Source organism: Carcharhinus amblyrhynchos, chromosome 8 (assembly GCF_965287045.1).
Source record: "Carcharhinus amblyrhynchos chromosome 8, sCarAmb.v2.hapA, whole genome shotgun sequence".
Classification (NCBI taxonomy): Eukaryota; Metazoa; Chordata; class Chondrichthyes; order Carcharhiniformes; family Carcharhinidae; genus Carcharhinus; species Carcharhinus amblyrhynchos.
In genome coordinates, this window is record NC_137331.1 from 69,305,238 (window position 1) to 69,329,479 (window position 24,242).

At 40.3% G+C, this 24,242-nt stretch overlaps 1 protein-coding gene across 1 annotated transcript in view; it reads left to right on the plus strand.

Annotated features, from left to right (window-relative positions):
- Nucleotides 1–24,242, plus strand: part of LOC145347031 (peroxidasin homolog) — a 403,231-nt gene that overhangs the window by 171,593 nt on the left and 207,396 nt on the right. The window contains exons 3-4 of the mRNA XM_080194932.1: nt 19,852–19,923; nt 22,766–22,837. Of these exons, the coding sequence (XP_080051058.1) occupies nt 19,852–19,923; nt 22,766–22,837 (144 nt within the window). The remainder of the gene's footprint in view (nt 1–19,851; nt 19,924–22,765; nt 22,838–24,242) is intronic.

Here is a 24,242-nt window from a genome sequence, read left to right on the forward strand (position 1 = left end):
GCTCAAAGAAATAATTCCATTGTCATACCGTGGTGTCACTTGGTATTGGCTGTAAAATGGCAGTGTGACTTTCCTGCTTTGTAACAATTAAGCCTAGATTTTCACTCCCATCCAGATGTTGCTGATAGTACTTGAAACACATGAGCCTTAGAGAAAACATTGCTAGTTTAACAACTCTGAATTTCTGATCTCTTCTGTAAATTGCACAATATTTATTTATACCGGATTAAGAAATTCAAGTACCTGTAGTTTTTGCTACGCTTATTTTAAAGTTTCTGGATGATTGACACTTACATTCACCAATTGTAAAAAGTCAGAAAGTGGAAAGTTATCAGTTTTTGTTTTACACATCCTATTGTCATTATAGGGTTTATTAGTTCTGAAAGCATATAGTGTGTGAAAGGCATGTAAGAGCCATTGCTTGTCATGGGGGGCTATAGGGACTGGACAGGGGGTATACCTTGGCATGTGATGGGTCATAGGGTTGGGTGGAAGGCATGAGGTGGCATGGATGGGGCACGGTAACTTGTGGAGTATGAGGATATGTGAGACAATAGGGCTAGAGGGACTTTCTTTTCTCATCCTAATGAAGACAAAGTCCCAAAACATCAAGTTGGGCCTTTTAAACGCCTCACCTCAGCACCCAGCGGCCCTCTGGCTGCCTCAAACTCTTTCCTGGGGTTGGTCAGCCCACCTCTAGCCTTTACCCACATCTCTGCCCCCGCACATCAAACATTCTGTCTTTCCTGGAATGTTTGCCAAAGGTGAGTGTGTTGAACCAAAAACCTTTCTGATTCACACTACCTGCCTTAAGATGAAAAGTCATGATCTGGAGATGCCGGTGTTGGACTGAAGTAAACACAGTAACTGGAGTAAACACAGCACTTACCTGACGAAGGAACAACATTCTGAAAGCTTGTGGGTTTACTATCAAATAAACTTGTTGGACTTTAACCTGGTGTTGTGAGACTTCTTACTGTAAGATCAAAACACAGCCCTAGATTTCCAATGACAAATCAATAGATTAAATAATGAATAGTTGCTTACAACATAAAGCTCACTTTATATTTTCAAATATATAATTAAGTTTCACGTCCTCCAGCAACACTGGCCTATATCAACACAAGGGTTTCTTGTGGCCTCAAGAGAGTATGCCAATTTAATGCCTATTCATGTCAAATTATGACCAGATTTGGCTGTGGATTAGAGTTTTACTGGCAACTGTTTAAACTCATTACACTTAGGCCCTTTATAATGAGCCCATGCTGGAGTCAAAGACAGATCCTGGAGGTAAAAGAACCCATTGACTGTTAAATCTGCAGGACGTTTAGCCCCATTATGGTGGATGGTGTAAGGGGTGGAATATATGATTCTATGAGGCACTTTTCACTAATTGACCAAACTCAGGAGAAATAGTAAATGATTGAACTTGCTGCAGAACTCAGTTCTTGGACCCAAGCTGTTGCATTTCATAATTATACCTCTTGTGCTGATCCAAATATTTGATTGTTCAGTGACTTAAAACATTATGACTGGCAGTTCAGCTAACTAGTCGCGTATGTGGATAGCACATTAGTCACATTTTGTTCCTGTCTGTAAAGGTCTATCTAATCTAAACAAATGAAACAACAAACATATTTAACTCTAAAATTGGTAGATAACCCATATGACTCATCATATAAAATCACTGAGTACCTGTGATTCTATTTACCAACCACAAATCTATTGAAATTTATGCAACATTTTGATTTGATTTTTGATTTACAAATGAACAATGAACCTTGCTATGACACTGGTGAAATATTGAGCTACAAAACAGTTCTTCAAGCAAATTGAAAAATATTACTGCAGACTGAACTGTACAAACGGTGGTGAAAACCACTTTGAAGTTCAAATCCAATGCATTAATCGGATAGGGTGTGTTTGAGTCAATGTGTTCACCTTCAGTGTTGAGGATGAAATCGCTAATGATTTGTACTTATTACTTTCACAAAAGTTAGTTGGCATGGAAGCTAGTTTATTCTGTTGCCCCAAAGCCTTTTGTTCAAGCTATAAGTTACCATGGGCAGAGTTTTATGTTCTCCCACTGGCAAGTTTCCCTAGGTCAAGATACTAATAGGGAAAGACAGGGTAGGTAAAGACAAACAATTTCCACTAATTGGAGAATCTAGAACTAGGGGCCATAGTCTAAACATTTGGGCCAGACCATTCAAGAGCAATGTTAAGAAGCACTTCTCCACACAACAGGTAGTAGAGGTTTGGAATTCTCTTCCACAAGCAGCAGTTGATGCTGGATCAGTTGCTACCTTTAAATATATTAAGGGATATGGGCCAAAGGCACTTAAATGGAGTTAGGCTGCAGATCAGCTATGATCTCATTAAATGGGGAATCAGGTTTGATGGGCTGAATGGCTTCTGGTTTCTGTGTTCCTGCTTTGATTCATGCCCAGCCTCAATTTCTGGACAGATGCAAGGAGTTGCAGGATGGTGGGATGCCCAAAAATAGAATTGTACAATCCCTATAGTGCAGAAGGAGGCCATTCAGCCTATCGAGCCTGCATTAACAACAATCCTACCCAGACCCTATCCCCGTAACCCCACATATTTACCCTGCCAATCCGCCTGACACTAAGGGGCAATTTAGCATGGCCAATCCACCTAACCTGCACATGTGGAATCAGGCTTCATGCAGGAAGGATTACCAATTACCATCAGCAGATCTATTTTAACAGTGGGTTTACCATAAGATGTTGTACATGCTTGAATGTAGGCCACACTTTCAATTTTGACATTTTTGAAAGGTGTGATCATCAAATTATATACATTTAAAAAATTACATTTGACCCGTTGATATGTTAGAGTATGACATCACCGTGCTGTGAGAGTGGGAGAAACAAGTTCAATTGCCATCACATTGAGTAAGGACAAGCATCTTAAGTGTTATTAAGAAGATATATATTTAAATTTTCAAAAAACATATTTTCAGCAGAGAACAAATAAGGTTTCTTGTTAGTTTATCTCATGTTCTCTTCGCTGTTTCTTGACTGTTTCATGATCCTTCTTTGCAGAATTCTAAAATGCTCATTTCTTGGGCAGCTTTATACACCTCTTCCTTTGATCCATTGCAGTTCTTGGGCGGGATTTACTGTGCAACCCAACATGTGTTTTGCAGTGGTGGGAGGCGACCCACTACTGGCTGGTGGTGGGATCTTATGGTCCTGCTGTTGTCAGTGTGGTTTCTTGTTGAATGCACCCCTGCTGTCCTGAAACCCATGATGGGGGTTGTGCCATTAGCAAGATCGGAAAACCCTGCTGGTGGGAAAGGCTGGTAAATTATGGTGCTTGATTTCTTTTCTGAGCCATGCTTGGAGCACTTTCCTTGCTGGAGATTTTTCTTCATTACTTTCATCATAATGTAAAATTATATCATACTATGATCACTCTTTCCTTATGGCTTCATTACAACAAGATTATTAATTTGCACTTTTTCATTGCTCAATATGAGATTTAAAATGTCTGTACTCTAATAGGTTCCTTAACATATTGCACTAGAAACTATTTTCCATACATTTCAAGAATTCATCCTCCACTATATTAAAACTTTTGTTATATTCATTTTATCTCCTCCCCCCAACCCTCACTTGAATGACTTCCTATACCATGGTGCTATGATCAGCCTGCTCATCTACATTACAAACCTCACTCTTCTCCATAAATGTTGCAAGAAAATCAAACATGTTGCTCCATTACAAGGGCTGAGTCTCCTCCACTTTGACCTGCCTGTCTCACTGTTGCACCCTCCTGACACTGACCACTAACCAAATCAGATGAAGCTAACCTAAGGGGTGTGACTGCCTTCTGGAAAAAAGTATCCAGGTAACTGTTTCCCTCCCTGATGTGTTGCAGTGTTCGCAGCTTAGCCCCCAGCTCATTAGATATGATCTGAAGCTCCTCAAGTGGCAGACACTTAATACGGATGTGGTTAGTACAGATTACAGAGGCATCCAAGAGACCCCACATGCTGCAGCTGTGACACATCACCTATCTTGCCATCTTTATTGTGTTGATCAAATTAATTTTTCCGAACCCATTTTAGTTCCCTTCTTCACCAAGCTCCATCACTCACCAAATGCCTGGCTTGACATTCTGTACACTCAAGTGGCACTCAATACCTTAGTTCTCCATGGTGAATGCTTAAAGTTTTAGATGTCTTGATATCCTTGTCTTGTTTTTTGTCAGCAGATGTTTTTCTGAACTAAATGTGCACAATGGCACAGTTGTTATCACTGCTGCGTCACCACGCCAGGGACCCAGGTTTGATTCCTGGCTTGGGTCACTGTCTATGTGGAGTTTTCATGTTCTCTGTGTCTGCGAGGGTTTTCTATGGTTGCTCTGGTTTCCTCCCACAGTCCAAAGAAGTGCAGGTTAGGTGAATTGGCCATGCTAAATTCTCCCTCAGTGTACCCAAACAGGCACTAGACTGTGGTGACAAGGGGATTTTCACAGTAACTTCATTGCAGTGTGAATGTAAGCCTACTTATGACCATTAAACAAACTTTAATTTTAAGTTTAGCAAATAGGATATCCCTCACTACATGTATGTGACTCCCACCACACATAGCTGGAACCACCCCCTATGGGGCTCCCATATGGGGCTGTTTCTGGTACTATCCTTGGCACAGTTTGGCACAGTGACAATCTGGCAGTGAAAACCTGTGCCAAGGGGCAGTGCCAGCAGCCAATGCCAGGCCACTGTCCATGTTGTTCTCTGCCCAGTGGCTGTACTTACCCTTGAACCCCTGAAGGGAGTCCCTCAACTGATCTAATTTTTAAAAAGCTGTTGTAAACCTTGGTGACTTGACGTTATGCTGACGTGGTTTGACTATTCAGTGATGGGAGATCAAGTGCGGAAGGTTGGGGGGGTGGTGCTCAGTAACGATATTACTATTTATTTAAGTCCATTAAAATGAGGTTCTCGTCCTTTCTGGGCATGAATACCATGACAACCTGGATAAGGGGAAAATCAGGAAATGCGATCTCTCCAGAGCAAATCAGGTTTCCTCCAGATTTTCCACCCATGGTGCCATTCTCTCTGTTGGCAAATGTGGGCTGAAAATTGCTCCTGTCATTTTACTAGTGCTGAAAGCTGGCTGTGCTCAGAAAAAGTAATCATAATTCTAGCACAATAAGAACTTTCTGAAGAGAACAGAAAGTCTGAATAAAATACAGAATGGTGTTGTAAATATCTTTAGACATCAGGTAGAAGGGAAATGTGTCATGTGATTTAGTCTTAGTTTCACTTTTGTTTTGAGCAGAGCACACAGGCTTACATCTCTAATATCTTCAAGCCTTATACCCCAACTGCTCTCATGTGCCTAGTCTTAATAACTGAATGTGTTAACCCAATCCCTTATGAGTAATTGATGTTCCTTATACAGCAAATAAGCTCAAGGACTTGTATCATTAAAAGAACACGATAATTTATGTAACTTGATCTGAAAAATAACTCGTATCACCCAGAAATTCACAGAGTTAAAACACCATTGGTGAAATCAATATAGGCTGAAACAATCTTTTCAAATTAGCATTCCAGTTAGGAAGAATTTTAACTGAGGGAGAAGTATTAAACCTGACAGCTAATACACTTAGGACATTGTTAGCAAATGAGTTACAATTCAGCACTTTTGCCATCTTATTGAATTTATTTCAAGACGATTAATGATTCAGAGGCAACATTCTGATTTTGGCCAACAAACACAAATGCCCCTGCTGTTTTTATTGACATTCCTGTCATCAGTATCAAAGCTGCATTAATGTCACATTTTGTGTATTCTCATGATCACCATAATTTATTTTGTCTTTAGATATCTCCAGTGTTCTTGGGGATAGATTAAATGAGGCCTATAAATGGGTACTGAGATCACAATGTGTGATTCACCTGCACCCGTTCATTCAGATACAGGCAACACACAAATATGGTGCTATCTATTAATTTAAGTGATCGACGCATGCAGCTTAGGTTAAACATGCTTCTGACTGGTTGTCTACTCAGAAGGAGGCCCAAAGTTTATGCGAGGCTAGCATTATTTAAAGCTAGCTTGCACTACTTAAAGCAAACTGCATCTTTTTAAAGTTAGAAGCATCCTGGCTGCAGCAAGTGCTTGAACTGCTTATGGAAATGAGTGTAAGCAAGTTCCCTAACTCAGCACTGGGGGTCTTTGTGCAGGAGGCGGACAGGAGGAGAGAGAGACCCCCCCCCATGTCATGTGGAATCAGGAGTCTGACCGGTTACTGAGTCGGCGTGGACAGATAACAATTACAATCAATGCAAATAGTGTCGCTCCAACAACTTAGATGAAGCGCAGGAAGAAGTTTAATGATGTCACATGAGTGGTCAGAGTTAGTGAATACATCATAATACAAATGAACCACTAACTGCACACAGCAGCCCCCTTTGGGGTTGGGCTCACTAGACAAATAGTCGATTGAAGCAGTCATGAATAGAGCAAACAGGAAGGAGATGAGCTCGAAATCAACTCAATTCTTCCCCTTCCTTATGCTCCTTCTCCTCTTTCTCCCTCCCCTCATCTTCAGTTGCTTACTATATCCCTGGTAGTAATGATGATACCCTATAGTGAGGCTATGCATGCTACGGCAGACCATAACAAATCATGATACATGTTCCTGAGAGTGCTTCAAGGCCCAGCCAAAGCAATTCAAGCAGTCTGAGCATTGCTTGAGCACTACAGGTCTGTTCAATAATGATTCATGTGGTAGAACGGCTGTCTTTATATGCATGCTACCACATGTGGTTCAGCTGCACAGGAGAGTTATGAGCCAGCTGATCAGCAGTCACTCACTGGTTTTACACATTGGCTCAAAGGCAGCAATGGACTGGCATAGAATGAAAGCATCGTATCTGCTGTCAAAATGCCAGCTATTCACCTGCATGATGTGTTGAGTGTAGTCGCACACTATCTAGATTTTCAAGGAGTTGAACTACAAGTGCTACACAGCCAAGTTTTGCAGCCTTCGTCTTTTGAATTCCTATGATTTATCTAGCAACACCCGGATCTACAGGGTTATGCACTGCCAAGCAACATGTAACAAATTGAACACAGCTTGGATTCCTGATGCTGGCACACAATATGAGCCAATCAAAAAAATGTACAACAGCCGTTTCTTACTGATGTTTTCAGAGCAGCTCCCCACGGAAGAGATGAAGTTTCCATCAAAAATGATTTAATTATTTTCAGAAAAATGAGACATAATGTGAGGCAATCCAATGCATTTTTAATGATCTTCCCATAGGAATGACAATTCATTAACTGGAGCAAAAACAGAAATTGCTTTTCTAATTTTAAATTGGCCTTCATCATCCAAAGTCCAAGCCATGAAATTTTGTTTATTCATTCACTATTACATATAAATATATAAAGCGTAAGCAGTTAGCTAGGGAAAAAGTTGGGCTTATTCAGTATTAAAGGGAATTTTTCATTGAGTGGCAAATACGAAATGATGATTTTGTATCCGTCATCACAAAAAGAAGAGGGTGATGTGAAGGTTACACCAAAAGAGCAGAGGAAGTTATGGACAGGGTAATAACAGATAGAGAAGACGTGCTAATAATATTAACATTACCAAAAGTGGTTAAGTGACCTGGCTTGATCAATTACAGATAGAAGCAAAAGGTGGAAAAAGCTTGAGGCATTGTCACAATCTTTTAATTCTCATTAGTACTGCTGCCTCACAGCACCAGGTACCCGGGTTCAATTCTGGCCTTGAATGGTTATCTGTGTGGAATTTACACATTTTTCCCGTGTTTGCGTGAGTTTCGTCTGGGTGCTCCAATTTCCATCCACACTCTTAAGATGTGTAGATTAGATGGATGCACAGGGTTATGGAGAGAGGCAGGGAATCTGGGCCTGGGTAAGTCAATCTGTTGGAAAGTCAGTACAGACTTGATGGGCGAATGGTCTCCTTCTGCACTGTAGGGATTCTGTGATTTGTTGGATAGAGAAGTGTCAAAAGACTGAGATTTGCTAATGTTATGCATGTGTTTGCAAAGTGATATAGATAAGTTAAGTGAGTGGACAAAAAATTGGCTGATGGAATGTAATATGGGAAAATGTGAACTTATCCATTTTTCACAGAATCATAGAACTCTACAGTGCAGAAAGTCTGCACCGACCGCAATCCCACCCAGGCCCTACACCCATATCCCTACATATTTTACCTGCTAATCCCACTAACCTAAGCATCCTAGTACACTAAGGGGCAATTTTAGCATGGCCAATCAACCTAACCAGCACATCTTTGGACTGTGGGAGGAAACCGGACCACCCTGAGGAAACCCATGCAGACACGAGGAGAATGTGCAAACTCCACACAGACAGTGACCCGAGCCAGGATTTGAACCCAGGTCCCTGGAGCTGTGAAGCAGCAGTGCTTCACAGCTCCAGGGACAAAAAGAACAGAAACAATATATTGTTTAAATAGAGAAAGATTGCAGAACTCAGTGCTAAACGTGAGTATGCAGGTACAGCAAATGGTGAGGGAGGCAAATTGAATGTTGTTGCTTATTGCAAAGGGAATGGAATACAAAATCGGAAAATTTTGCTTCATTTGTACAGGCTGTTGATGACCCTACATTTGGAGGACTGTGTACGGTTTTGGTCTCCTTACTTTAGAAAGAATATAATTACATTCAGTTCAGAGAAGGTTAATTTGCCTGTTTCATGAAATGAAGGTGTTATCTTATAAAGAAAGGTTGAACAGGTCAGGGCTGTATCCTGTTAAATCCAGGTCAGAAACTCCAAGGTATTTTATGAATTCAGCCTAGTCCATAGTTTTGCACTTTGAATTTGGCTGGGGTAAGCATGAGATGTTTCACTTCAGGTATGATTTAAATGACCCACGGCGGAGCTATCATTTCTTTCAGTCTGTAAATTGTTGGAATCTGAAATTGTCTGGCTAAAAGCATGAAAATAATCTGATTCCACAAATAATTTTGAAAGACGATTGGACTTGAGATTGAAGAACCTGCAGGTTTTTTAGACAAAAAGAGAGGATTTGGGAATGCTCTTACAAAGAAACAGCACAGATAAAATGGGCTGAATTCTTTCCCTAGATGTACTCCTTTTGTGCTGTAAGTTTCTATGATTCTAACTGGATCTTTAACAAACACTGAAGCCCATTACCATGTTTGAAGGTATCCAAATCACTGATTGACAGCTTGCCATCGATACAGTTTGATTACCAACATTCCAACAGCTGATGCAGCCCACATGCTGAAGCCCTAGCATTTAGATAAATGATGACTTAAAAGCTCCCAAGTGAATTCAACAATACTGATGGACTGTAACCAAAGAAAACCATATAACTTAATAGTACAATGCACAGGTAAACTTACCACAGCTGGTCCAACAAGGATCATTACAGTGACAAAAACAGAAAATGCTGGAAAATCTTAGCAGGTCTGACAGAATCTGTGGACAGAGAACATTTTGAGCCTGGATGACCCTTCATCAGACAGAATTGGCTTGATGGTTATCATGAGCTAAGTATGAAAAATCTTAGCTCCCAAATGCATAATCATCAATAGAGTCAGCTGGCTCAGGTATTGGATCACAGGATTTGTCACAGAGAGTTCACTTAATTTTGAAATTTGATCAGCAGACATGTCGTCTTGAATATATCACAATCCCCAATTGTGTTTATGTTGTCTCCCCCAAGAGGCTCCTTACTCATTTATCATTAGACAATTGACAGGTAAGGATTTGAATTCCTGCTGGATAGACAGCCAATGTAGTAAAAAGTACTGTGTTTACCCCAGTCCAATGCCGGCATGTCCACATCTAGACAGCCAATTCCAGATATTCCTCATTTGTGGAGAGATATGTGCACGCTCTCATATCCTGTTGCCAGATAATGTCTCCCTGCAACAATCCCAAGCCGCAGACCTCCATTCATCATATAGTGGACATATCCAAGGTTGATTAACCTTGATCAGTTTTCAGTACCCCTTTTTAACTCAGGTATGGTGAGATTGACAAAAGGTCAAGAGAAGGTCAACACAACTTTATTGAACACTTTATCAAGGAAAACCAATATTTATCAAAGTCTAATATTGTGCTTTAATTAAACTCTATCAACCTCTATCAATGTCTTCACAGAACTCTTCAGTAATCAGTTTTAAATCTCTAAATAAACAGTCTCAAATCTACATTAGCTACCTTCATCTGACACACACTTTCAAGGATTCACTACACCCTATCCACAGGTCCTTATCACTATATTTGAACTGTTTAGCTGAAAAGAATGGTAATATCCATTCAATAAGGCTGGGACAGATTGTTCCTCAGTCTTTGACTGTTGGCTGATGTTTCAGGATCTGCAGTCATCGATTTGGGCTTTCCCTCTCATCTACAGCTGATTCTGGACTTCAGATCATCTCGTTGGGGTGGTGCTCTGGGACTGGTCAGTCTGATGATGCCCGCCATGAGATACAAGGAGCTGGAGATGCTGTGCTGCTCAGCGGCCAGTCAAAGATGCTCTGGAGATGCTATTGAAGAAGGTGCAAAAGCAGAGTGATATGGGGCTCCAGGTTGCCCCTTTTATCTTCCTCTTTGCGCCCTTTTTGAAGATTCTGTGGTCTGTGTTCAATACTAGTATTGGCAGGGGCAGGAAGATCCAATGAGGTGACTACTTTCCATATTTGGAGGTCACAGAATGTGATTTTGAACCTTCAACTGTCAAATGCAGTCATTGTCACACTACATCTCTTGTCACCTACTGAGCTGGGTGCCACCTGCATAGCATTCTTCTAACAAAGCAGGTAAACAGCAGTTCGTTCTGAAACAATATGACTATAAACACCTGGCCAAGCAGTTCCAGGCCTACCTGGTTTTGATGGTAAGTTGATTGTTCACGGCCTGGGCTGCATGAATACTGTTAGTTCCAGCTCTGTAGTTTGCAAGTTGCACAATCAGCTAAGTTTAAACTTGGCTTCCACATTTTGAGTTTTTTTTTAATCCATGCTCATGAAAACTATCAATATTTCTGTAACAATCCTGGAGTTTATGCATCACCTGACCATATTTAGACATATCCAAGGTACCTTACATTATGCCAGTCTGGTGCCACAGTCAAGGCTGTGTCATTATCAACTAACTAATGCAATAGTTTTGGAAAAGAGGTGAACTTGCTAAGGGGTGGACATTTCAAAATAAGTAGTGATAGGTGAATGTTGATGGAACCCTCCCTTCCTGGACATTTTCTCATGTCATGTCTTTGAGATGGGCCAAATGGCTACCTTCATCCGTAATTATCTTAAAACTTTGGCACTCACTTCATACCAAGTTCTTTAGGAAGTAAGAGAAAAACACAGTTTTTTAAAACATGGGAATAATGAAGGGATTGAAACTGATGACTGCCAATTATGACTAATTGTAAGTACGCTGTAAGTCAATTTATAAATCTTTTGCTGCATTAAAAATAAACACCAGCCAATTTTGGCGTATTTGAAGCAGTACTTCCACTGAATGTTAGTGTCTCACGAGCAGACTACTTTGGTTAAATGGAGTGTGGTATTTGTCAACTGAGTCTCCAGCAGCTACTCATGGATTACCAGTCAACTTTAAATCCTTGCAGGTGTTCATGTGGCCATGCCACTGGTAGACCTGTCATTGCTACTTGCATATCCATACAAGGCAACTGAAGGAGATAACAGGCATTTTTTTTTCCTCTATTGAGGTATCCATTTTGCTTTGCCCATTACTGGCTGGATTTCAACAGATGTATCATGGAAAAACCTTGTGCACTGATGCATTCCATATGGCATTCATTATGCATTGAATAGGAGTAATGTTAGTGAATCAGGAGACAGCTATGGAAAGCAATACAGTACAAGTTTGTATAAGATGGTAACAATCTCCAAACTTAAAAATAAGGATACTAGTATGTCAGGACTTCACTTCAACATTAATCCTAAATTACCTTTTACTTATTTGAACTTATGTGCCCTTGTCTTCCCATCATAATTTATTTCAACTAATATTCTGGATTTTCATAAGAACATAAGAACATCAGAAATAGGAGCAGGAGTAGGCTATCTAGCCCTTCGAGGCTGCCCCGCCATTCAATTAGATCATGGCTGATCTGTCGTGTCTCAGTTCCACATTCCGGCCCTCTCCCCATAACCCTTAATCCCCTCTCTTATCAAAAACCCATCAACCCGCGTCTTAAAAATATTTAGCGACGTAGCCTCCACCACTTCAACGGGCAGAGAATTCCAGAGATTCACCACCCTTTGAGTGAAGAAGTTCTTCCTCAACTCCGTTCTAAACCGCCCCCCCTTTATCTTGAGGCTGTGCCCCCTAGTCCTACTGTCCTTTCTGAGCAGGAAGAGTCTCTCCACCTCTATCCTATCCATCCCATTCATCATCTTATATGTCTCAATGAGATCTCCCCTCATTCTTCTAAACTCTAACGAGTACAAGCCTAGTTTATTCAGCCTCTCCTCATAGCTCAACCCCCTCAACTCCGTCATCAGCCTAGTAAACCTCCTCTGCACTCCCTCCAAGGCCAAAATATCCTTGTGTAAGTACGACGCCCAAAACTGCACACAGTACTCCAGCTGCGGCCTCACCAATGCCCTATACAGCCGCAGCAAGACCTCCCTACTTTTATATTCAATCCCCATCGCTATGAAGGCCAGCATCCCATTTGCCTTCCTGACCACCTGCTGCACCTGCAAGCTGGGTTTTTGCGACTCATGCACAAGGACCCCGAGGTCCCTCTGCACCATCGCCTGCTGCAGTTTTTCGCCATGTAAGTAATAACCCTTCCTACCATTATTCCTAGCAAAGTGGACCACCTCGCACTTGCCAACATTAAATTCCATTTGCCAGTTCCTGGCCCATTCGCCCAGCCTATCTAGATCCTTCTGTAGACTCTCCACACCCTCCGCGCAATTTGCCGTTCCACCAATCTTGGTGTCATCAGCAAATTTTGACACCATACACTCGGTACCCTCCTCCAGATCATTCTCATAAAACTCATATACTCCTGTTAAGTTACATCCCAGAAGCCTGTTATTCAGGCTGAGAAGTTCAAGTTATTCCAATCTTGCCTTTGAACTCAGCGTTTTCTTACCTGAGATCAGCCTCACAACTGTACAACATTTCAATGTCATGCTTATCCAAGGTGTGGACTGACCTGAGCATGGTTTGGTCACAACTTTCTCTGACTTACATTCTGTTTACTCAACTGCTCAAATTCCTATTGACTTTGCTGCTTAGCATTGGTTTGATATGTAAAATCAAGACAATGTAGGATCCTAAAAATTCTTCATGTTTAGTACTGTTGATAATATCTGGGCTCCAATTCAATTTCCTGTCCATTTTGAATGAAACCAAGCTTTCACACCCTCCTTGAAAACTCACCCAGTCAGACCTCAGGGGCCATTCTTGCGATCAAATAAAATAAGACTTCTAAGTTTCTATTCCAGACTTCACTATAATAAAACCGACAATAGATTTGATCTCAGGATCCTAGACTATCAAGGAAAAGCAATCCTCGGGCTCTGAATTCTGATTACGAACCAGTGACTGTGCTGGCAAGTGCACAATGTCTTGGTGCTGGATAAAGACATAATTAGGATGTGCTGTTTCTCCTTTGAAATTGAGCGCAAACATTCCCTGTTAAGGCAGCACATGGAGAATAATCACTTGATAGGACTCTATTGTGTGACTGGCAAAGAGGTAGCATCTATAGAAAAGGAAGGGGAGGAAGAAAATCTGAGTTAGATGATCCAACTAAGACTAATTACCAAACATAATCCTAGTAAGAATTCAGTTAAGGCTATGTTTTATGGCCACGCTTGCCCTGAAACTGGAAAATTATGCCAAAGGTCAATGGACCTTTGCATGGCTCCCTGTCCCCCCAACCCCTCCAAACCTGCTCTGATTCCTGTGGCGGACGGGACAGGAAAATTCTTACAGTACCAAGCTTAGACCACTAGTTGCTAATCTATCAGAAATTCTATCAATGATAGGGAGTGAATGGCCATAACTGTCTTCTGTATTATTGTATCCTGTACCTCAGCAGTGACACCTTTCATTGTCTTGTAACCATATAAAATAGACAGTTATACTATTGAAACTCGTGTGAACATCAAGTATCTATTCAAAGTAATGCTGTCATCAACAAAGCTAACCAACCACGAAAATGTATTTATCAAAACAAAATATTTAAAGCCTTTATCAGTAATTTATTAGACAATATTACTAATATTAAAATTACTTATTATACAATTTTGGTCAACTTAGCAAAAAAACTATTGATGCATTTGAGGAGATTCAGAACTGAATGATGACATCCCCGTATATACTGGCATGATCTAGACCACATGTGATACAACATCATAATCAAATACGCTCAGGATAATTATCATTACAATGCTATTGAGATCAAGCAAATGCCATTTGTAGTACAACAGCCAAGTCTGAATAGAGCTGTTCACTTAATTGCTTTAGCAGGGTCAGGGACATAAAAAGATAAAAAAGTTCAGAATATTTACTTAAGATCATTTGCTTATTTTAGGAGAGTGAACAAGCAATACCTCAACAGAACAATGTGTTTCTTCCAAAGCTAAACCACGGTGGGTCTAACAAGCTATTTTTGTCACAGAGGTACTGTCCCTTTAAATATGAGGTGCTTTCAAGACAGTACATATTTGCTGTCAAAAGAAGTAGCTTTCGTGGATTGAATAACATTCTCCTCGTTCCTTTGTTTTGTAATGGTCTTATGCTGTATTTATCAGATTCAAGATAGAATATTTAACCATGTAAAACTCATTCAGGGTGGAATTCTCCCAAAAATGGCAAAGCATATTAGAAAGACATGCTGGTTTTCTGTTCTCCACACTTTGCCATTTTTTCCTGGAGTGGGGGACACATGGAGACACCGGCAAGCCTGGCTCCACAAAGATCGGGCAGCCATTTTTAAATGCAGTTGAAGAACCCCCATCTTTCCCCGATTCCTCTAAAATCTAGACCCTAGAATGTTTTTTCCCCTCTGACGCCCTGCTCTTTGTGTCCTTGTAAGTAAAGTATTCAAATGTTTATGGCACTATTCTTCAGATGGCATAGTGAATGCATGCGCTATCTGCTAAGTGGCTAAACCTTATAAGCCGTAAGGTCCCAGAATAAAAACCTTTGCTTGCACCCCTGACTGTGATTCAGTGATGTGGAATGTACACCTGAGCCAGTCAGTGAAAAGGCAGAGAAATCTTTACACGACCTGACATTCTATTGTTGGTTGCCTCCTTTAGTTGGATAAGCTTGATGGTTTCTGGTTAGCACATGTGAAATAGACCTTTCCCAGCTCTTGATATTAATTTTTACTTTATGCTTCATATACTTTGCAAAATAGCATATATATTTTTATTCTTCCCTGAACTTTAGAATTGATAGGAATAGGAATGGAATTCCCTGCAATGATTCCGTATTATTTATCTGCCTGGAAATTGAATTTGTGAAAATTTTGGTTCTCACCTTGGTAAGGTCAAACGTATGTCGATTTTACCCAGAGGGATACTGACATGACAATAATGCATAGCACTATGCGGTTTGGCTGATTAAAGTGTGTGGAGCTTTAATTGGCTTTGTTGCTTATCAGTTAACCACATTTATGAGAAACCAGCTCTAGGATCTAACTGTTCAAAGTCAAAGCTCTCTGAAGATCAGCCAAGAAGAGCGTCATCAGTTTGCTCAGGATATAATCCTGCCAAAGAAAATCCTGTCAGAGAGGCATTAACATTGTCTGACAGTTACACAGCAGAATTTATAGTTGATAGTTTCATTTCCTGAGTCAGCCCCTTTTGCTATCTGGTCTCTCTAAAAGCAGACCATCTGCTTAGTCATTCATTTTGGGAACTTGCACTCTTATTCAATTTGATGAGGTCTCATTGTTCAAGGTTCAAAGATGCATGTCTGCAATTACCTCAAAAATTTATATCCTTTCTTTTTAAATAGAAATAGCAGGAAAATGTTTCCTTGCGTAGTTACAGCTGATCCTTAGAAACCATTCATGATTTCTGAGCAGAGTATGAAGGGAAATAGATAATTGCATGAATTACTAAAGTCTGGGTTGTGTTATGGGTCAGGTCAGAAACTCCAAAATGTTTCTGAAGCCCGTCTCAACCATAAGTTTTGCACCTTGAATTTGGCTAGGGTAAGCATGATATGTTTCACTTCAGGTATGTTTCGAATGACCATGAGGGAGCTTCGATCAAACAAAGTTTAATTAAGAATATTGTTAACATGTTTGGTCAGAAAATTAGCAATAATTTTAATCAATTGCAACCAACAAAACAACCACAATAATGTATAACCCTTAATAAATATATCTAAGATGTTTCAATCAAAACCAATCACATAAACAACTCTTTAAACAGACTCAACACAGCAAAAACTAATATTCATGTAATACTAGAATGGAGTCCTTTGGATGGATTCTGCAGTTCTCTTGATAGAACAGTTTGAAGTCAGAACAGCTTCCCAGAACGCCAGGGAGAGTCTCTGATCAAGCCACCAACAGCAAATTTTCCCCTTTAGAAAGTCAAGACCTTGTTTTTGGATAACCAACAGAATTTCCAAATAACATACGGAGAAAGAGAAACACTTCCTTTCAGCTTGATTTCCCTTCTAAAAACTAACTTGCAGCTCAGAACTGAAAATGAAAGAGCACCTGACCTGACAACTAATTTTCCCCCTAACAATACAGGCTCATAAAAATAATCTCAGAAGGTACCTGACACCCTCATTTAAGCCACCTAAAGAGCAAAAAAAGGACAGCTAGTTGACAGGCTCAGCAGCAATGAGAAACACTGAAGCTGTGAGAGCTCCAGAGATCAGTCTTAAAAAAAATCTTTCTTAAAGATGCACTAACATCACTATTGTACTTTAAGAAATACAAGAGGACCAATGTGCAGGTATAAATATGACTGAGGATATTTTCTAAACAAAGGATTAGCTTAATATCATCAATAAGCATGCAGCCTATGGTCTGGCTTTTAATTCTTGAGGATGATATGCAATTTGAAAATTTCCTGACTTGCCAAACACATCCAACCTGCCTTGGAATAAACTGTCCTGAATTACAGGGTCTCAGTAGTGGGAGGTGGGGTGTGGGGCACAGATGCATGCTGGAGTCAGGTTGACTGCTCTTACAAATAGTTTGGAGGCAGTCACAGTAGCTGCTGAGTGCTGAGGCAGGCTGTTTGAAACAACCACCTTGGTACTCAGATTTTTTCCCAGTTGTTTTATTTAAAATAATTTCTCTCACCCTCAGCTATCATTACCTTCCACACAAGCCTCATGCCCCATCAATGCCAACTCTTGCCAATCTATACCCCCTTCCATATGTCCAGGGCACCTCATTCCCCCATGCCAACCCATATATCTCCACTCATTCCTGTGGATGCTTATAGCTCCAGTGCCAACTCATGGCAACACATGATTCTCACACATATCCATGGCCTCATTGTCCCTATGCCAACTTAGTGCCAACACATGCCAACCCATGCCATCCACCACCCTTTAACCTTACACCCTCCATGCCACTCACATATTCACCATGAGCAGACCTCAGAAGCCATGCTGTGATGAAGTAAAATTAAGTACAGGTTTCACTGTATGAGAACACTTCCCTTGATAAAAGTTTATTCAATATGATTAAAATCCTACACGTACTTAATCCCACATAAAACATACATTTGTATTCACAATCCCACATCAAGGACAGTTAGTCCCTTAGTAAGAACATTAGGAGTAGGCCAACTGGTCCCTCAAGCCTCTTCTGCCATTCAATAATATCATGGCTGATCTTTTTGAGGACTCAGCTTCACTTACCCACTCACTCACCATAACTCTTAATTCCTTTTCTGTTCAAAAATTTATCTATTCTTGCCTTAAAAACATTCAATGAGGTAGCCTCAGCTACTTCATTGGGCAGGGAATTCCACAGATTCACAACCCTTTGTGTGAAGAAGTTCCTTCTCAATTCAGTCTTAAATCTGCTTCCTCTTATTTTGAGGCTATGCCCCCTAGTTCCAGTTTCACCCACCAGCGGAAACAACTTCCCTGCTTCTATCTTATTTATTCCCTTCATAATCTTATATGATTCTATAAGATCTCCCCTCAATCTTCTGAATTCCAATGAGTAAAGCCCCAGTCTACTCAGTCTCTCCTCATAAGCCAACCCTCTCAACTCCGAAATCAACCTAGTGAATCTCCTTTGCACCCCCTCCAGCGTCAGTATATCCTTTCTCAAGTAAGGAGAGCAAAACTGTGCACAGTACTCCAGGTGTGGGCTCACCAGCACCTTATACAGCTGCAACATAATCTCGCTGTTTTTAAACTTCATCCCTCTAGCAATGAAGTACAAAATTCAATTTGCCTTCTTAATTACCTGCTGCACTGCAAACCAACTCCTTGAGATTCCTGCACAAGGACACCCAGGTCCCTCTGCAAAGCAGCATGCTGCAATTTCTTACCATTTAAATAATAGTCCATTTTGCTGTTATACCTACCAAAATGGATGACCTTACATTTACCAACATTGTACTCTATCTGTCAGATCCTCACCCACTCACTTAGATTATCTATATCCCTTTGCCGACTTTCAGCGTCCTCTTCACATTTTGCTCTTCCACCATCTTAATGTCATCTGTGAATTTTGACACACTACACATGACACACTACACTAATAACTTCTTGGTGCTTTCAATCTGAATGAGAATTTACAACCCCCCTTCCCCTCTGCGGCATGGTGGCACAATGCTAAGCACTGCTGCCTCACAGCACCAGGGACCTGGATTCAATTCCTGACTTAGATCACTGTCTGTACAAGTTTACACATTCTCTCCGTGTTTGCACAGATTTTCTCTGGGTGCTCCAGTTTCTTCTCACAGTCCAAAAGATATGCTGGTTAAGTGCATTGGCCATGCTAAATTCTCTGTCAGTGTACCTGAACAAGCGTCGGAGTGTGGCAATTCGGGGATTTTCATAGTGACTTGATTGCAGTGTTAATGTAAGCCTACATGTGACACTAATAAATAAACTTTGAAAAACTTAAAACTTAATGACAGGTTGTGAAAACAGTCAAACATTAATAATTCTATAATTATATCACTGTAAGCTTATTTCAACAAACATATATTGAAATTGAAAACACATTATTTTCAACTCAGAGACACATCTGACTTCAAAATTTAAAGGGATTTAAATAATCTGACATCTTGACAGTTCCATGGATGTTGTTCACCTTTTAACGAGGATTTACGGCTACTCTCAAAGATCACACACTGGATCTTGCTCCAGTGAAATGGGGTCTGTTTGAATTCAGTAATAAGTTTAAATGGCTCTGTTGGGTTCAAATTTCCCCACATGTATGAATTACATCTCCCACCTTTGAAAATAGGATCTGTCAAAAATAAGAGCAGGACCTCCAGACCTGGTGCTATTATAGATCAGGCATGGAGTCTCTGTGACCTTATACAACTCCAGGATCTTTAAAATAGCTTAATCACTGAGTTAATTTTTAATGTTAAATTTTGGAGTTCACACTAGCAATTTTAAAACATGAAGTACCAAGGTACAAGGCACTCACCACTGGTACATATTCAGAAAATGCACCTTGACGCTACTAATTTACTGAATAAGAGGAAGATTTCTGTCATGTGCTATGAATAATATGAACCTGTTCTGTATAAAGGGAATTTCTCTTTTTAGTTGGCATGGAATATGCTGTTGAAATGAAAATTTATATTGTTTTTTATATATGCAGGTTATTGAACAATAACCAGATCAAGAGAATACCAAGGAAAGCATTTGAGGACTTGGACAACCTGAAATACCTGTAAGTGCTAGAGTGTGTTTGCTAATATTGTTACACATGTTGACTTCAATCTAATCCAGTGCTCCATATTTTGGTCATTGTGTTGATTTTGACAATCGATCAACAGACTACCAAAACTGGCTGCCTGAATCTGCTGGAAGATGGTCTGGTCTACTTTGGGAACTAGGCCTCAATATCATACTGAGCTGCTGCAGCACCATATAGAGACCATTTTCCAGTTTACTGAGCCCAGTGCAATATCCAAGGACCCAAGTAATGAACTGGCTACCAGAATGGTGGGTTCTTCTGACAGGATTCGCCTCCAAAGCTGCCACTATTGAAAGGGAGAAACCCATGATAATGGTCACTCATGTTATCCTTATGAAACCTGGAGCATCGCTTTTGCTCCCTCTGGGTGGATAAAAATATATTTAACACTTCCCTTTTTGGACCTTTTCCTTTTTCCACCGCGTTTGCGAGATAGTAACTACTATGTTGCATACTCTTTCCATGGGGTTTTTTGTATATTCTTTCACAGGCTGTGTACATTGCTGGCTAGGCCAACATTTATTGCCCATATAAAAGTATATGGTACTTGTGACAACCTGGTTTGTTGCCAGTCATTATGATTATAACAACAACTACTATTTATTAACTAACTCAAAATATGTACAGTGTTCTTTAATATGCAGACTCTCCATTCAGCTTTAGGAATGATTCTGATGGTAAAAGCCCTCATTAACCCTGGATTTGCATGTTCCTGGCCCATCAGATGATCGGTTCACATGGCCCTTCGGAAACTCACCACTAAAGGGGCTCACTACCACAATGTCACAGCAATTCAGAGTCCTTGGGGTGTGGAGTGGGGGGGTTGGAGGGAGGGGTGACTTAGTTATATGGGCAGTTGGAGCTAAACAGATTGGTGCCAACAGAGCAGAGTTCAATCCCTGATTCCCGGTTGGTGTTGATTCGAGGCCTGCTTCCTTGCCCTGCCCACAATGGAGGTTGTGGCATTATAGGTTACACCTACTTTAGGGCAGAGAACTCAAGAAGAATAGAAATTTACAATACTGTTTTCTACTTTTGTGACATTTTCTCAAATTCAAGAATAAATTAACCAATAAGAACAATTTTGAGTATTTGATTCGAGCTTAACTGGCCAGTGTGAACATTGTTCCATCATTCTGTAAGCTTGTAATTTTAAGGTATGATAATATCACTAAATATTTTATGTTCGCTCATAGGCTTACTTCCTTAATGTTCCTTTGTTTTGTTCTTCACTGAAAGTAGCTTCTGTGGTATGATTCATGACGTGCCTTTCTATTTTGGTTAAATTGGAATGAATCAATTCAGTTTTTAAGCTGATGCCAATGGAAGTAAGTGTGTCCCACATATTTGGCCATTCCAGCATTCCAGTGGTTCATTAAAGAGTCATGTTTCATTTCACCATTTAATAATTAGAAAATCAAACAGGAAACAAGACAAAGCATTTACCCAACCAGCTTGCTTCTTCTGCAAACCATGGAAGATGTTTTCCATCATTGATATTAACTTGATGCCCAGAGGCCATCAAGCAAAATAACTTAATCTCTGCAATTTAACAGTTCAAACTCAATCTCTTGGCTTCTGCAGATAATCCCCTGGTCCTATCAGCACCAGAAACATTGTCCCCAAAATTGCAGACTTGGAGGATGGTGTAAACTATCCATTATGCCTTTATAGCGTCAGACATTTCTGAGAAGGTTGATATAGATCTGAGTTTCTTCCAAGATGTTATCTGTTATAAATGCTATGGATTGTCAGGAAATGCATGCAAGGGCAGTTATTCAGGATGCATAGAGTGCATTGATAAATGTAAGGAGCACAGGCTGAAGTAGTGAGACTTCTCTGTGCTTGCACATAATATAAGATGTGAAATCTAAAATGACTGTCACTGACTGACTTTGCTTCTGGAACATAGTTCTATGAAATTCCTCAAGGAGTGTTTCTTGGGTGAAATTTTCCTGGAAATTGACAAATGTTGATGGCAAGCCAGAAAAGATGGCTTTCTCTGCTTTTTTGTGCAACACTCAGGAAAAGAAAATTTGAAGTTGTGGCTTCCACGGCAGGGCGGCTTCTAATTCAACCACTCTCCTAGCAACTTAGAAAGCAAAGGATCGTTTTTAAATGCTTTATTTTCAAAAGCCCATGTTATCATTGATTTCACAGACCCTGTTCAAAATTAGTCACGTTTCATGCATCACAGGGCTTCCTCTTAACACGGTGTGCCTCGGTTGTGTCCTGTGGCATTGATAATGCTGAGTAATTCGCATTTTTCTATTATTAGCCCTGACTGCTTTATTTTGTATTAATCCATGTTCTTCTATTTGAACATAGAAAAAAAAGTACAATTTTTGTTCCTGAAAGACCAAGGCTACTGCTGCTTTACAATAAGTGTATGTCATTCACATACACCTGCTAAAGGTATAATGAGGCCCATGCATCAACATAAACCTATTACCTAACACACCATAAGACTGGTAAAGCAAAGATACAAATAACTGACTAGGGCTGGGGATTTCCTATAACACACACCAGTGAACTGTCTCACATCATTGTGATTTGCTGTAATTTACGAAGCAGCCTGGAATAATTTATGGATCTATGGCTGAAAGGGTTCCTGTGGGTCAAAATGAGGATGCTGGGAATAAAAAGGGTCATTATTTATAAAGTCTTGTGGAGAAAATATATGAGAGAAAATGGGAAAAAGGCAGATAAATGGAATTTCAGTTGTTAACTGTGGGAGATGAGGTAGCTTAGGCATTGACTAAATGTGTCCTTTTGTATCAATGTTTCTCTGGTTCAATGTCTGATTTATTTTCAGCTACCTGTACAAGAACAACATTCGTACAATTGACAGACAAGCATTTAAAGGGCTTGTGTCGCTGGAACAGCTGTAAGTAAACTTCATAGTTGTGAAATATTTTAGAAAAGCTTTATTTTAATAAGACATTTCTGTACCTTTTAAAATCTTTGGCCCTGAAATTCTTGGGAGTCTGTTCCATCCAGTTAAGTGTGACAAAACTTAATTCCCAACCTCTCTGCAGTTCCAGTTATACATCTTGAGGATGAAGCTACAGGCATAACCAGGGCAAGTGAAATACGCAATTATGTCCTCTTCAGTAATGTCTGCCCTAGTATGTTGGCGTGCTTGTGATGTCCCCTCTGGGCTGCAGAAAATGCATGAAGGACTTACATTTCTGATCACTATAGAAACTAGAAGCATGTGTGGGCTATTTGAGCCTGCTCTGCCATTCATTGCGACCATGCCAGATTGTCAAATTCAAATCGTGATCCCCCTTTCTCTCCAAATCCCTTGACCCCTTTAACCCCAAGAGCTATATCTAATTTCTTCTTGAAATCGCACAATGTTTCAGCTTCAACTAAATTTCTAACCACCAGACATCTCAATGGACTTTGCAGCCAATGTCGTGCTTTTGGAGTGTCGTCACTATTATGGGAAACACAGCCACCAATACACGCACAGAAAAGCTCCAACAAACAACAATATGAGAATGATCAGATGATTGTTTTTTGTGATATTGATTGAAGGATAAATATTGGTCAGGAGAGCAGGAATGTTTGCCCTGCTCTTCTTTGCAATAGTATCATGGGCTATTTTGCAATCAGTTGAATCCCAGTTGAATGTCTCATCTGATAGATGGCACCTCCAGCAGTACATCATTCCCTCAGGACTGCACTGGAATGCCAGCCTTTCTTTTCTGCTGGAGCTTTGGAATGGGAGTTGACCTAGAACCTTGTGACTCCGAGGTGGGATTGCTACCAACTGAGCCACAGGTTGCAATCCTGTCGGAGCTGTTGTGTTCCCAGGGTGCATTAAATTAATCTGCTTTGAGATTGATTATATACAGTACATAGGAAAGCATAGAGGCCTTTTCCAGGCCCAGAATTATACAATTGCCTGTTATCAACAGGCATTGGTTTCAGTTGACTTGTTAGAAAATGCCCTGAATGAAAATTGCATCAAAAGCCCTGACAGCCTCCTAGATAAACTCGTATGCTGTGTCACAGGCCACAGCAAACTGGGCAGGATTATGGTGATGCCAAGTTTCACATCAATTTCCTGGGCACCATCAGCAGAAATCAGGTCTCCCATCATTTTCAGCCCCCAGGAGTTTCAGGACTTTTTGACTTTAACTCTGTTTTTAATTAATTTCTCCTCTCAATTTTAAGTATATATCATACTTAGATTGTGAAGACAATTGTTCCAGTCAAAGGTGAGATGCTGCTCTATTATCAGTTATGTGCAGTTTGTATTTCTTTTCTTGAATCAGTGACTC